Source organism: Garra rufa, chromosome 24, assembly GCF_049309525.1.
Source record: "Garra rufa chromosome 24, GarRuf1.0, whole genome shotgun sequence".
NCBI lineage: Eukaryota > Metazoa > Chordata > Actinopteri > Cypriniformes > Cyprinidae > Garra > Garra rufa.
The window spans coordinates 14853688-14870378 of record NC_133384.1 but is presented as its reverse complement, the minus strand read 5'-3'; the positions used below and the strand labels follow the sequence as shown (position 1 = coordinate 14870378).

Genomic DNA, 16691 nt, shown 5'->3' with positions numbered 1-16691 from the left:
TGCTCATCTTGTCTAGCTCTGCGATGCGCATGCGTACTCTGTGCACTCCAGTTCAATACAGCTAGGGTATGTCGAAAAACTCCCATCTTATTTTGTCCTCCACCTTAAAAATCATCCTACACCACTGCAGAAGTAGCGACCCAGTGTTTACAAAGTGAACATGCTAAGAAGATCAAACGCCCATTACAAAAAAAAAGGTAAAACAGTGATGTAGGACGATTTTGAAGTTGGAGGAGAAAATGAGAAGGTAGTTTTTTTTCGACAAACTGTCTTGAACTGGAGTGCACATAGTACACACGCGCATCACAGAACTAGACAAGACAAGCTTGTGGTCAAAAAGTGTATCAATTGTACGCTTTGCTAGATAAGACCCTTTTTCCTTGTCTGGGAGCATTTAGAGCCATTTCAAGCTGCATTTAAACTGCATTTCGGAAGATCAAACTCACGGGGCACCATAGAAGTCCACTATATGGCGCAAATTCCTGAAATGTTTTTCTTAAAAAGCAACACTGGCCCAGGCCAGCCAAAAAAAAAAGAAGAGACGCAATATCAACAATCTACCGGAGACCGCAACATCAATCGACGGTAGTGTTGACAAGCGCTTGTGTGATAGAGTTAGGAGATATTCACAACTGTAGTTTAAACTAGTATAAAGACAATGTTATTGGTCAAAACGCCTTATTTATATAAATAAATATGCTTAAAAGAATAAAAAATGTGCTAAACATTTTAAAAGTTGCTATAAAATATATATAAATCTACAGTAGATTTAGTCGAGTAAAACTAGACTACAAGTAAAACAATTCACATTACTAAAATATGACTAAAACTAAATAGCATTTTAGTCAAAAGACTATGACTAAGACTAAATCTAAATTTGCTACTGGTTTAAAGTGAGTTGAGTAAAAGTGTGGTATAAATCTTATAAATTGTCTTACGTAGCATGATGCTACAGTGTGCATGTGATGCCTCAGCAGAGCCAATCACAGAATCACACTTGATTTAGCCACATTAAGCATGCTGAATGCTTATTGGCTCACTGACATTCATGAGATTAAAGGGTTAGTTCACCCAAAAATGAAAATTAGCTCAAGATTTACTCAGCCTTCAGCCATCCTAGGTGTTTATGACTTCCTTCTTTCAGACGAATCCAAGTGGAGTTATATTAAAAATTATCCTGGCATTTCAAAGCTTTAGAATGGCATAGGCTGGTGTTTCTCTTCATCAGTCCAAAACAAGTCTAATAAAGTGCATCCATCCATAATAAAAAGTGGGGGTGAATAAAGGCCTCCTGTAGTGAATCAATGCATTTTTGTAAGAAAAACATCCATATTTAAAACTTAATAATCACTTTAATCTAGTTTGCGCCATCTGGTTGTACACGGAAGCAACTCCAGGCAGATGACGTAGGACTCTGACGTTGCACATGCGTGGCGCACAAATGGCGAACGCGAAGTTGCCCCGTGGAGAGATCAAAACAAAACAATGGTCATGAATTCGAAATTCAAAACAAGGATTTGTAAAGTAAAATGTCAGAGGATTTCAATATAAACCAAGGGGAGACTGGTTTTCTTTTGCTAAAGTAAGGAAACTTTGCCTCCTTTGCTTCTGTAAACAAACGTTGGTTTTCACGGGACTCACAGGTGCATGCACAACGCCGAAATCCGATGTCATCCGGGTACGACGAGTTGGCGCAAACTAGACTAAAGTGATACTTACGTTTTAAATATGGATATTTTTCTGATATTTCTCTTTCAAAAATGCATCGATATGCTACAGGAGACCTTTATTCACTCCCAGGAGCTGTGTGTGGCACTTTTTATTATGGATGGATGCACTTTATTGGACTTGTTTTGGACTGATGAAGAGAAACACCTGCCTATGCCATTCTAAAGCTTGGAAGTGCCAGGATCATATTTAATATAACTACGATTGGATACGTCTGAAAGAAGGAAGTCATATACACCTAGGATGCCTGAAGGGTGAGTGAATCATGGGTATTGAAATTTGGTACTGAACAAAAGCACATTCATATAATAATGAAATAATAATGCCTTTGATACTCAATGGTATCGAAGAAATTTGGTCAGCGCATAAAAGTAACAAACTCTATATCCAGCTCTAACTAAAACAGACATTAATGGCCATTATAACATAGTTCAATGACTTGCATCATAATGTGATTTTGTAGGAATTGTAAACAGGCGTTCAAAAGAGTGCCCATTTAAAGTTCTTTGACACAGTGGGATCATTTGAGGACCTTTTTTCTCAAAACTTTCTGTCCTAAAAGAGAATTCCTAGCCGAGCATGGCATGAAAATGGATATGTTTGTGTGTGTGCAAACCCGTCTGGAAGACCACGGTTGTACCCTGGAACAGTGTTTTGGTGGTTAATGTGTGTGTGTGTGTGAGTGTGTAATACTGTGGTCTCACAGACCCCCTGGGAAAGCACATAAGTCTGCGTGAAAAGGAGGAATTCACAGGCTCTCCATAGAAGCGAGTTTGTGATTGAGCCGACTCGGTTCCTTATTAATCAGTCAGATAGATTAAACGGCCCGGCATCACCTACACTGGGGAACACAGACGGAGAGAAAAACACTTACTGTTGGTCGTTGTTTCAGGAAAAGCAGCCCTTTGTCCATTCCAGCCTTTGTTGTCCATCTGTGGCCAATGTTAAGATAATAGAGGAGCGGGAAGAAATGGAGAGAGAGAAAAAGAGGGCCGGTTTAGCAAACCCCTTTTCATGCGTGTCAGACAAGTCGCTTTCTCTTGTTTCCATTAGAAAGGGAAAATCGCTACCAAATTGAGACATCACGACATAAGCGTCACTAACTTGCAAAGACTAAGTAGATGGGAGATTTAAAGATTAAGGTTGTGCGCACAGAAACAGGAAGCAGCGTGATGATACAAACGTATACATCCTGCTACGCTGTTCATACTGAATGTGGCGACAGAATGGGATAATTAAGTCGCTAAATGAAAGACAACTAACATACCTAACATACAACTGTTACCTAAATGTAAAAACGCTGAATTTAATGGTGTGCTACAAAGTAGCCTCAAAAAAATGTTACATTTTTGACATTAGTATAAATAGAAAAGTCTCAAATACTTAATTATCTTTTTCGCCCTGGGTAGTTTATTGAAAATAACGGAAAAACTAAAAGACGCCAATTCAAAATGTTTTTTAGTCTTTTTTTTCAGCCAGTGATGTGATTTTTTTTTTAGTAGTGAAAGAAATGATTAAATATAAAGATTTAAACAATTGATTTTTGTCAACCGATACTGTTCCACACCATACTATTCTGATCTGCTAGCATATATTCTACTGTATTCTATATTCAACCACACTCTACCCTCTACACATCTCTACACTCTTAAAAAAAAAGGTGCTTCACAATGCCATAGAAGAACCTTTTTTGTTTAAATGGCTTCATAAAGAACCTATAACATCTGAAGAACCTTTCTGTTTCACAAAAGGTTCTTTGTGGCGAAAGAAGGTTCTTCAGATTATAAAAAGGTAAGAAAGGGATGGTTCTTTAAAGAACCTTTGACTGAATGGTTCTATTGTACCCTATTCCATTACTTCAACCTTACTCTATACACCTCTACCCTACTCTACACATTTCTACACCACTCTATACAACTCTAAACTACACAAATTTACTAAATAATCTGACTTTTAGTCTTCTTAATCCATTCTATCTATTCTACCCTACTCTATTACTTCAACCTTACTTTATACACATCTCTACACAACTCTATACAATTCTAAATTTTACTGAAATTTGTACAAATTTACTAAATCTACTCTATTTACTCTACTCAAACCATCCTATCTATTCTACCCTACTCTATTACTTCAACCTTACTCTATACACCTCTACCCTACTTCATACATCTCAACACCACTCTATACAAATAATAGAGTAGGGTAGAATAGATAAGATGGATTGAGTAGAGTAAATGGAGTGAATACACTCTATACATCTCTACACCACTTTATACAACTCTAAACTATACAAAATTACAAAATTTACTCTACTCAATCCATTCTATCCATTCCATCTATTCTATCCTACTCTATTACTTCAACCTTACTATATCTATACCTCTACTCTACTCATCTCTACACCACTCTATTCAACTCTAAACTACACAAACTTACTAAATTCACTCTACTCAATCCATCCCATCTATTCTACTCTACTCTATTACTTTAACCTTAATTTATACACGTCTGCACTATTCTATACAACTCTAAACTAAAAAAAAAAAAATTTAATTCTTACAAATTATCTACACTTCTAGGGTACTTTATTACTTCAACCTTAATTTATACACGTCTGCACTATTCTGTACAACTCTAATCGAGAAAAAATTAATTAAATTCTTACAAATTATTGATCTAATTTATTTAATTTACTGGGACAATTAGTTTGCTAAATGAGAGAGTGACATCTAACAGAAATGTTACCAAAATGTAAAATAAATAAATAAATAATACATCATCTCATAACTCAAACTCATGACTCATTTATATTCCAAATATTTTAAAGTTTAATTGTTACTGGCTGTTGTAGCTTTACAGTTTCAAAGCAGCTTAATTGAAACTGACCTTTTCCGGAGTGTTCTGTAATGGTGTAGATGCCTTGTAGCCCAGTTGAAGCAGCATGGCCTCAGCTGCATTGCGCTTGGCCACTTTCTTATTGGGACCAGTTCCTGTGGTCACCTCAGAGCCTACTTTCACCTGGCAACAAGCACACACAGAGCGGTAGACGTTTAGAGCAATCTTAATGGCCACCATTAATGTAAAATTAATTAAAATTCAGTTGGTACCAATGGTTAACGACATCTGAATTAAATAAATTGGATGTTTTTGCCCTTGCTACAGATACAAATTCAGAATTGTTAATAAAATAAGCAACAATACATCTGAAATGTAAAAATGGCCTATATTGCACGTAAAACTACTTTAAAAATAAATAAAACGTTTAATCTGGTGGAAAACACAATCACCACCCAATCGGTAGTACTATATTCTCAAACAGTTTTAAAAGATAAATACATTTTGTTGTCAAACCATCTCTAAACCCAGACAACCATCTTTTCATATTTATTAGGAGGAAAGCAGCAGGTGGGGAGAAATGGTGTGGGCCTGAAAACCTGAAAACAGACACGTATTGATGCCTACAGACCAGAGAGCGAACAATGTGGAAATTTTAGAAGCGACTGGGCAACACAAAAGAAACACACACACAAGCAGAGTCTAATGCGACAGTGAAAGGAGCATGGAGAATCAGTTAGAGGCTGCAGTACCGCACGCTCAGAGATGCACGGAGCTCTTTAAAGCGAGGGATTATCGGACGGGAGACAGAGAAGAGAAACTTCTCCAACTTGGATGCTGCTTGATACTTGTTTATGTGCGTGGTAGAGCTGGATGAGCCTCTGACGGATCATTCAGAATGAGACTCAACATGATTTTTTTTTTTTTTTTTGCTGCAGTGTTCAGTGTACTATTTATGCTGCTGAAATACTGCGGTTTCCCTCCCTGCAGGAAAACAACTTTTTTCAATAGTCAACTCTTTTTTCTCTGCACTCCATTCTGATCCATCCTTCTATTCTACACGACTTTACTCCACTTTATGCTAGTGTACTTAGCTCTACAATATCCTTTTGACTGTACTACCTTACACTATTCTATACAAATCTACTTTTTCTAATCTACCATACTTAACCCATATTTTCCAGCCTCCATTCAACTAAGTACTACTTTATGCAATACTATTTTATTTAACTCAGATCTGTTCTTATCTACCCTATGTATTCTATAGAGCTCTTCATAAAACACACAATTCCACACTCTATTCATCCTATTTAGTCTACAAAACTGTCTACAAAAATGTACTACTCTAAACCATATTATTCTGATCTGCTCACATCTACCCCTAACTATTCCAGCGTAATCTATATTCAGCCTTACTCTATACAACTATAAACTATACAAATTGACTTCAATTTGTACTAATTTACTCTACTCAATCCATCTGATCTATTCTAACCTACTTTATTACTTCAAACTCACTCTATACACCTCTACCCTACTCTATACATCTCTACACCCCTCTATACAACTCTAAACTACACAAATGTACTTAAATTAGTACTAATTTACAAAATAAATTTACTCAATTCAGTACATCTATTCTAATCTACTCTATTACTTCAACCTTACTCCATACAACTCTAAACTAAAAAAAAAAAGTAAATACATTTGTATAAATTTACTAAATAAGTTCACTATATTTACTTTACTCAATCAAAGCTATCTATTCTACCCTGCTCTATTACTTCAACCTTATTCTAAACACCTCTACCCTACGTTATACAGCTCTACACTAATAAAAAAAAGTAATTTGTACAAATTAAGTAAATAAATTCACTCTACTCTATTCCATCCATCCTATCTATTCTACCCTGCTCAATTACTTATATTCTATACATCTCTATCCTACTCTATACACCTCTACACCACTCTATACAACTCTATACTATACAAATTGAATGAATACATTCACTCTATTTACTCAGTCCATCCTATCTATTTTGCCTGACTCTAGTACTTCAACCTCTATACACCTCTACTCTATACAACTCTAAACTATACAAATTTAGTAAATAAATTCACTCTATTTACTCTACTCAATCCATCCAATATATTCTACTTACTCTATTACTTCAGCCTTACTCTATACACCTCTACCCTACTTTATACATCTCTACACTACTCTAAACAATACAAATTTACCTTGTACAAACTTACTAATAAATTCACTCTATTTACTCAATCTGTTCTATATATTCTAGCCTACTCTATCACTTCATCTTTACTCGATACACCTTAACCCTACTCTATACATCTCTAAACCACTCTATACAACTCTAAACTAAAAAATGAACTAAATTTGTATACATTTTCTAAATAAATTCACTCTATTCATCCTAATCAATCAATCCCCTTACTTCAACCTTACTCTATACATCTCTACCCCACTCTATACAACTCTAAACTAAAAAAAATACATTTGTATATATTTTCTAAATAAATTCACTCTCAATCCAACCTATTTATTCCACTTTATTATTTCAACCTTATTCTATACATCTCTATACCAAACTATACAAAATTAGGAAATAAATTCAATAAATTCTACCTATTCTATTACTTCAACCTTACTCTGTCTTTACCCAACTCTATACATCTCCACACCACTTTATACAACTCTAAATTAAAAAATTAAATGTGCATACATTTTCTAAATAAATTCACTCTATTTACCCTAATCAATCCAAGCCATTACTTTAACCTTACTCTATACATCTCTACAACACTCTATACAACTCTAAACTAAAAAAAGTAATTACATTTGCATATATTTTCTAAATAAATTCCCTCTCTTCACTCTAATCAATCCATCCAACCAATTTATTCTACCCTGCTCAATGACTTCAACCTTACTCTATTCACCTCTATCCTACTCTATGCATCTCTAAACTACACAAATCTGCTTAAATTTGTACAAATGTAACTAAATAGATGCACTCTATTTACTCTAATCAATCCATCCTATCTATTCTACCCTACTCTATTACTTCAACCTTATTCTATACATTTCTACACCACTCTATTCTAAACTATTACACTTCTAAAATGTACTTACTGTTCTATTTAACTGCTTCATAACTCTACCCTACTTTATCCTGTCCACTCTCTACCAAGCCTACTCTACTCCATAAACTTGCCACTACTCTACACAAATCTATTCAATCTTATTTACTTTACGCCTTAAACTCTATTCTATAATAGTCTATACTACAATATCTGCTACATACTACCTTGTCTACTCTGCTCCATACAGTTCTATACAAATCTACCCTTTTAACACTACTCCATAATTACTCTACTCAACTCCAATCTACACGGTTCTATTCAACTCTAATGGATGGCACTCTATACTTTCATACTACACTGCTTTACTTGACACTATTCTATTCTGCTCAAATGTTCAACTAACAAATGCAAGTCAACTAAGTTGTACGAGTTCTGATCTTTGATTCTTTCTGATCTTTGATCCAAAGCTAGAGACCAAAAGTAATCTAAGTTGGAGGCATTTCAAAACATATGTGGAAATCCGAGGTAATTTAAAGCCAGTTCTGCTGGCATTTTTGCATCTTTGTTCAAAGGGTCCAAGCACTGCTCTTTTGGCTACAGGGGGCTTCATTTTTACTGTATGAGGTAAAGTTAACTTTTTATTTTATTTTTTTTCGCTGGGCAGCCAGCAGTACAGTTATTGTTGTTTTAATGACCTGTAATAAACCAGTGGACACCAGCCAGTGATGTGATGTGTACTAAGTGCATATGGGCAGTGAACAATCAGAAAAAGATTTTTTTTTATTTTTTTATTTTTTTTTAATTCAAGCCAATAATCAACTTTCATGCAAACCTGGAATTTGCAAACCTTCATGCAAGAGGTCAAGTGCATAAGTGCACAAGCATGTTGAGCTAGGCAGAGGATTTTGCACAAAGTTATGTATCATAGGACCTAAATAGGAAAACTACTTGTATCACCTAAATTATTTAAATTAAGACTAATTATCCATTCACTTTTGCAATAACATGAAATTTCCAAAAGTGGACAAGCAACTGTGCATGTCTCTCTCTCTCTTTCCCTCTCCCTGTGTGTGTGTGTGTGTCTCTGGCTGACTTTGACAGAGCTGAAGGTCAGTGGTAATCAGAGCCGACGGAGGTGACAGTCTTTCTGATTAAGACAGATTGCACAGTGGGAGGTTATCAGTGTTTGTGCAGGACTCATCTGTCCTTCACTCCCCCTCTCAGCCTTAAAGTTCTTCTTTTACTTCACACCTCCTGATTCCCTCTCTTACTAAATTTACCTGCATGATGAATTCTCTCCGGCGAGGCATCCCTCTCTCTGAAAGCAGCATGTATTCGGGCTCCTTCTCCTTTTTGGCCTGCTGAATCTGAGCCAGTCTGCTAATAGGGTTCATGCCCTGTCCATACTCTGGTCCTGTCTGAAAGAAATTGAGAACGAAAAAGCAAATGAGAACGAGGATGAGAGACACAGATAAAGCAGCAGAGGGACAGATGGACGGCTGGTTAATGTTCACGTCAGTAACCCTGTCAGGGGAATGACAAAAGAGTGAATGAGCGTGTGTGAATGAGTGACTGACTGAGTGAGCCAAGAAATTTGGATTGCGGCCTGTAAAACTCCAAAATGACAAAGATTTTTAATAAATGGGTATAAAAGTATATAATATATATACCAAGTCATGAGAACCACTTTTATGACACCTTTATGGTGCTTTTGGGGGTTGAAAGAATCAATGCACAATTATTTTCACTATATGGAAAAAAGCAACCATTGTTTATGAGTTTATCTTTCAGTTTCTGTTTGTTGATTGATCATCAGGCCTGTCTTGAAACATTAAAGGATCAAATTCTACACCTCTGCAGCAAATTTACATCAGTACTTAAATGGCTAGCTCACCCAAAAATGAAAATTCTGTCATTAATTGCTCTCCCTCGTCAATCCAAATCGAAGACCTTTGATCATCTTCAGAACACAAATTAAGATATTTCTGATGAAATCCGAGAGCTTTCTGACCCTGCATAGACAATAAGGTAACTACCATGTTGAAGGCCCAGAAAGGTAGTAAGGACATTGGTAAAATAGTCAATGTGACATCAGTGGTTCAGACTTAATTTTATAAAGCTACGAGAGTACTTTTAGTGTGCAAAGAAAACAAAAATAATGACTTCATTTAAAAATGTCTTTTCTTCCATGTCAGTTTTCAATGCCTTCAGGAGAGCACCTTGATGCAACAAGAAAGTGTTAAATAAAGTCGTTATTTTTGTTCTCTGTGCATAAAAATTATTTCTTGTAGCTTTAAAAACACTAAGGTTGAACCACTGAAAACATGTCCTGAAAATGTTCTTACAACCTTTTTGGAACTTTAATGTTATAGTTGCATTGCTGTCTATGCAGGGTCAGAATGCTTTAAGATTTCATCAAAAGATGAACGAAGGTCTTCCGGTTTGGAACGACATGTGGGTGAGTAATTAATGACAGAATTTTCATTTCTGGGTGAACTAACTGTTTAAAATATACAATAACGTAACAAAGTTTGGAGTCTGTAAGACTTTTTTAATACTTTTATTCAGCAAGGACGTATGTCTAAGACAAAAAATCTATTTCCCAATTTTTTTGTTCCATTCATCAAAAGTCCAGAAAAAATTCATCATGGTTTGCACGAAAATATTAAGAAGCACAACTATTATTATCGATAATAATAAGAAATTTTTCTTAAGCACTAAATCAGCATATCAGAATAATCTCTGAAGGATCATGTGACACAAGACTCGATTAATGGCTGCTGAAAATTTATCACAGGCTTTGTCATCACAGGAATAAATTACATTTAAAATACATTCAAATAGAAAATATATATTTCACAATATTGCTTTATCTTTTAACTAAAACCAATTTAATATTGAACACAGAAATGGTCAAAAACACAGCTTCTACATTGACAATTTCTTTTGATGTTGTAGACCATCCAAAATACTTTCCATAATAATGCATGGAATTCTAGTGAATTAAAACAACATGTTACCAGCCTTAAGTAGCACGAGTATATTTGTAGAGCCAAAAATACCTTTCAAAGGTCAAAATTATAGATTTTTCTTTTATGCCAAAAACCATTAGGATATCAAGTAAAGATCATGTTCCATAAAGATATTTTGTAAATTTCCTAATCTAAATGTATCAAAATGTAATTTTTTGATTAGTAATATGCATTGCTAAGCACAACTTTAAAGGCGATTTTCTCAATATTTAGATATTTTGGAACCCTCAGATTCCAGATTTTCAAATAGTTGTATCTTGCCAAATATTGTCCTATCCTAACAAACCATAAATCAATGACAAGCTTATTTATTCAGCTTTTAGATGATGTATAAATCTCAATTTTAAAAAATGGACCCTTATAACTGGTTTTGTGGTTCAGGGTCATATATAATATTCCAGTAACAGGCACCACTCCGGAATCTTGAGGAAGCGGCACTCCTATTGGATCTGCTCCCAAATCAACCCACCTTTAATATGGTCTTAGGTCGCTTCTTGTAATGCACTTTGGGTTTCTCCACAACAGGAAGCACTGGCAGTTTCTTCAGTTCCTGTAGAATGGAGAGGGCCGCTCTCTTTTTGGAGAGTTTCTTGCTATTCCCCTCACCCTCGGCTGAGAACTCCCCCACGGTCACACGTGTGAGGAAACTCTTCATGTGCGGGGGTCCGCTTTCCTTCAGCACCTGAGGGGCATGTAATGAACACGTTACACAAGAGAACACACATGCATGCAGAAGTGGGAACAGCAGTCATTCCAGTCACGCTCCCTTTCTCTCTGCCCCTCAGGCCATGTCTGCTGCGCACACTCTTCCTTCTGCCCTTTACCACCTTCTTTTTCGACGACGGAAATGGGAATACTACTAATTAGACTCACTACACTTGAACTGTCCGGTTTAACAACCGGATCAATAACTCATATGGGGAGACAGACCACTGGAACTTGGGAGACTGCACCTGGTTATTAAACACACACATTGAGCATGAATATATGAATACGAATATACATGAATATGCATATGCATAAATCGGAAGCACAGTTCACGCATATTAATGCAGAATTTTAAGCTTGTTTTTAAGAGTAGCTGCTTTTATTATGGCAAGACAAAAGCATTTTATTTGATCCAATATTAAAATAATGTTATCTGATCTTTATGTGGCAACACTTGAAGTTATCCTAACAGGGAGTAGAAGGGCAGTTTTTAAGAATATTTCATACATGAATTGTATTCGGAAGCACAGTATAAAAAACTTAAATCAGATATTTGAAAATAAACTCTGATACCTCCTAGTTACTGGTGTTAATCTGGCACATACTGCTAATTTCCTTAATTATATGACAGACCCTATTTAACTGGAAGCATTCCTCCAATTTCCACTGAGATTGCAAGATGGCAGGACGCTCTTAGGTGACTGAAACCCTGCGATACGAGGTTGTCCAGATGAATGCCAAAGGGATGACCCTTCGCAAGAAATGTTTGAAGTTCCCAATTTGTGATTTCTTGAATACTACCGGTTTACAGTGACACTAATTCAAAAATACTGGTCGTCCATGTAAGACAAATGCATGAGAAGACAGGATAATGCAGAGACTCTCAATGAGGAATCGGATCAACACTGCAGCTGGAATTGCTTGCCAGTTCAGTTGGAGGTTGTCGAAATTTAAGGCCAAACGGATAACACTTTTAGCCATCACAAGAAAAGTTTGAAGTTCCAAATCTGTGATTTCTCGAATATTGCAGATTTACAGTGACACCAATTCATTCAAGTCCCTCAAAAAGGCTGGTCGTCCATGTAAGACAAACGCAAGATAAGACAGGATAATGCAGAGACTCTCAATAGGGAAATCAGTTCAACACTGCAGCTGGAATTGCTTGCCAGTTCAGTCAGAGGTGGTCGAGATAAAGGCCAAACAGGTTTGACACTTTCAGCCATCGCAAGAGAATTATGTCATTACAAATCTGTGATTTCGCAAATATTGCAGGTTTACAATGACACCAAGTCATTCAAGTCCCTCAAAAAGACTGGTCGTCCTCCTAAGACAAATGCACAAGAAGACAGGATAATGCAGAAACTATCAATGGGGAATCAGTTCAACACTGCAGCTGGAATTGTTTGCCAGTTCAGTTGGAGGTTGTCGAAATGAAGGCCAAAGGCACAACACTTTCAGCCATTGCAAGAGAAGTTTGAAGTTCCAAATCTGTGATTTCTCTAATATTGCAGATTTACAGTGCCACTACTTCATTCAAGTCTCTCAAAAAGGCTGGTCGTCCATGTAAGACAAATGCACGAGAAGACAGGATAATGCAGATACTCTAAATGGGAAATCGGTTCAACACTGCAGCTGGAATTGCTTGCCAGTTCTGCTGGAGGTTGTCGAGATGAAAGCCAAAGGAACAAAAACAGCAAGAAAAAATTGTCATGCCAAATCTTTTGCAAAGTTTGTGAATATTGCAGGAGTAAAATTACACTAAAAGTCACACCAAGTCACTCAAGTCCTCCCAAAAGGCTGGTCATCCACGCAATGCACGTGAAGACAGGATAATGCAGAGACTCTCAATCGGTTTAGCACTGCAGCTGGAATTGCTTGCTAGTTCAGTGCTGAACAGTGTAAGGATCTGCAGTTACCAAGCCTTTATCAGCAAAAAGAATCAAAAGGCTAAGCTCACCTTTGCTGAGGAGCATGTGGAGAGAGAAAAACTGGTCCGAAGTTCACTTTAGTGATGAGAGCAAGTTTAAATGATTTGGGTCTGATGGGAAAGACTGAAGCCCAAGTCTGTAAAGAAGTCAGTGAAAGCTGGAAGTGTCCTGGTTTGGGGGAAGTTTTCTGCAGCAGGAGTTGGGCCTCTTATGCAGATACATGGCAAAGTGAATGCAAATGTTTATCAGAACCTCCTTTAGCAACATGCAATTCCATTCCTGCAAGCATCTCTCCGTCATTTAGAGTCCTTTGAAGCTGCATTTAAACTGCATTTTGGAAGTTCAAACTCTGATGACTCATGGGCACCATAGAAGTCCACTATATAGAGATAATTCCTGAAATGTTTTCCTCAAAAAAACAAAAAAAAAAACAATTTCATTTTGACTGGAGAAAGGCAGATGTGAACATCTTGGATGACAAGGGGGTAAGTAAATTATCTGTAAATTTTTGTTCTAGAAGTGGAACTTTCTTTATCAAGAAAATCCTTGGCGACAAAGTTATGGCTAAGAAACCCCCTACTACTATAGAAGAAAGTGGAAGAATAGTGGACCAAGTTCACACCAGCACAGTGTGAGAAACTAGCGATGTTCTGCGGCCGCAGATGTGCTGAAGTCATTCAAAGCAAGGGCCTCTACACTTAGCCCTAGTATTAACAAATACCAGAGGTGTCTGTATTTTGCGCTGACTGTTCATCCTCTATTCTACTACTACTACTATCCATTTCTCACTGTCGTGAGAAACCGAAATTTAATGTAATGCACATGTAATCGTATTTACTTCCTGTGACATCATCAAGATGGTCAACAGAACAGGTGAGCTGCTCTGAGCTCTTTAAGAGCAACACTGGGGGGATTGAGTTTCACACAGACGCACATACACAGCTGAGGGTGGGCCTCCGTGTGCTCAGTCAGAACTGAAAGTTATCCGTCTCCAGAGACTCCCTCCTCACATCCTCTCTTCACACACATGACCATTCTGGCATTCATACAAACATGTGACACTCCAGTGAAACAGGCTCAGCTGAGAGGAGCCATATCACCATACAAAACTAATGAAGACTATCACGTCCGACTGAAATACAGTAGCAAACTTCAATGAGTTTGCCTGGAAGCCCATGTCATTTTTAAACATGCAAAACCTTAAAAAGGTAGATTGCGTTCCAAACTTGGACGCCTTTATTTACACAAAACACAAAAGGAGAACTTGCATGAATGTTCCTGCAGTTTTTCTACACAACACATTTGAAAGCCTTTCGAAAACTATAAATATGGGCTGCGTTTGTGATACTTTTCTGGCTCTTTTTGATCTTGACCGCCCCAGTTCCCATTCACTGTCATCTTTAGTGTTCCACAGAGGAATGAAAATCATCCTGGTTTTCAAACGACATGAGGGTGAGTAAATGATGACAGAACTGTCATTTCTGAGAGAACTCTCTCTTTAAAGCTCAAGACAGTTGATATGAAAGATTGGAAGCGTAGACAAACATCATTAATCTTCATCCTAAGCTCCAGATCCTCAACAATCTGGGCTTTCATCTGAAGACGGCCAGGAACTGAGGAACACAAGAGAGCTCTGTGTGTTTCCCGCACACTTGACGGAGCGGCATAACCCAATATTTACTAGGCCTTGATGTGGAATGCATTTGATGATCGCACTTAGATGTTACATAAGAATTGAGAGAATTCCTCTGGGCGAGCATCACTCCGTAATGAAGTGACGAAATTCTGCTACACTTCCCTCTTGGAAATATCAGCATGTCGTTTTCAGCTCTCTTGCGAGGATGAGGTGTGGGGAGGAAGGAAAAGGACTTAAAGCTGCGAGTCTGTCATTGAGGGAACTCCCACACGGTCTATTCCATGGGCTGAGAGTGGAGATTTAGCCTGGTTACATCAAAAATGTACTCACAGTCACTGATTATACAACTCAATTCAGCTATGAAGTCAGGCAAGGAATTTTTAGAGAAAAGACACCAAGACTCCAATGAGATATCACCTTCTCAGTGATTCTACTTGATGAGAAATGTCTTAGAAATTCTTAGAGACTCAAATAACTAAATACATAAATTCATTTTTATTGTAGATTACTGCTTCATGAGCCCTAAAATGAGGCATAAAGCTAATGTAATGCAACGATAGAAGACTTGAAAACACTGATTGCAGAAAAACACAAAAAAAACTGATTGCTGCAAATCTTTTGAAAACTACAGTCCTTCAGGTCCAACAAATTCCTAGGTTTTCCAGCATTTTTGTGTATTTAAACCCTTTCCAACAATGACTGTAAAATTTCGAGATCCATCTTTTCACACTGAGGACAACTGAGGGACTCACATGCAACTATAACAGAAGGTTCAAATGCTCACTGATGCTCCAGAAGGAAAAAACACACTTTAAGCTGCGGGTGAAAACGTTTTGAATTTGAATATTAGGGTAAATAAGACAAACAAAATAAGTAATTCGTCTTCTGGAAAACATGTAACTATTTTCTGTAGCCTCTGACGGGAAGTGCTAAATGAAAAAATATGATATTCAGGCAAAATAACAAATTTACATATCTCTATTCTGTTCAAAAGTTTTCACCCCTACCTCTTAATGCATGTTTTTTATATTTTTCCTTCTGGAGCATCAGTGAGCATTTGGACGTTCTGTAATAGTTGCATAGTCCCTCAGTCGTCCCCAGTGTGAAAAGATGGATCTCAAAATCATACAGCCATTTTAGAAAGGGTTTAAATACACAAAAATGCTGAAAAACCAAAGAATTAGAGGGACCTGAAGGAAGTTCAGGACAAACAAGGGACTCATGGACAACTATCACTAAACTATCACTCATTCAGGTAACAACACAGTATTAAGAATCAAGTGCATGTAAACTTTTGAACGGGGTAATTATTTTCTCCTGTGGACTATATGTAAACATTTTTATGTGAAATATCTTATTCAGGTCAGTACTAAATAAACAATAACATGCATTTTGTATGATCCCTCTTATTTTGGTCAAATAATTAACATTTTGTAAATTCTAAAAGGGGTTGTAAACTTTTGACCTCAACTGTACTTTTGAGGGACTGTACTAGGGTTGGGTTTTGACACAAATTTCATGATTTGATTCGATTCTGATTCACAAGCTTGCAATTCAATTCAATATTGATTATTTTGGATATATAACAGTTACATTACATGCCAAATTTTTTAAAGGAAAAAAATTCTCAACGAATGCTGTAAAATCAGTTGGTATTACATTACTATAATATTGAAGGTTAAAATGAAATAATTTGTATACAAAAGCTTAAATTAC

At 36.7% G+C, this 16691-nt stretch overlaps 1 protein-coding gene across 1 annotated transcript in view; it reads right to left on the bottom strand.

The window, feature by feature from the left end:
- The window catches only part of stau2 (staufen double-stranded RNA binding protein 2), a 124929-nt gene that overhangs the window by 37024 nt on the left and 71214 nt on the right, over positions 1-16691 (bottom strand). Inside the window, exons 8-11 of the mRNA XM_073830546.1 lie at positions 11173-11385; positions 8952-9089; positions 4618-4749; positions 2603-2660 (exon numbers count right to left, since the gene is read on the bottom strand). Coding sequence (XP_073686647.1) covers positions 2603-2660; positions 4618-4749; positions 8952-9089; positions 11173-11385 — 541 coding nt within the window. The remainder of the gene's footprint in view (positions 1-2602; positions 2661-4617; positions 4750-8951; positions 9090-11172; positions 11386-16691) is intronic.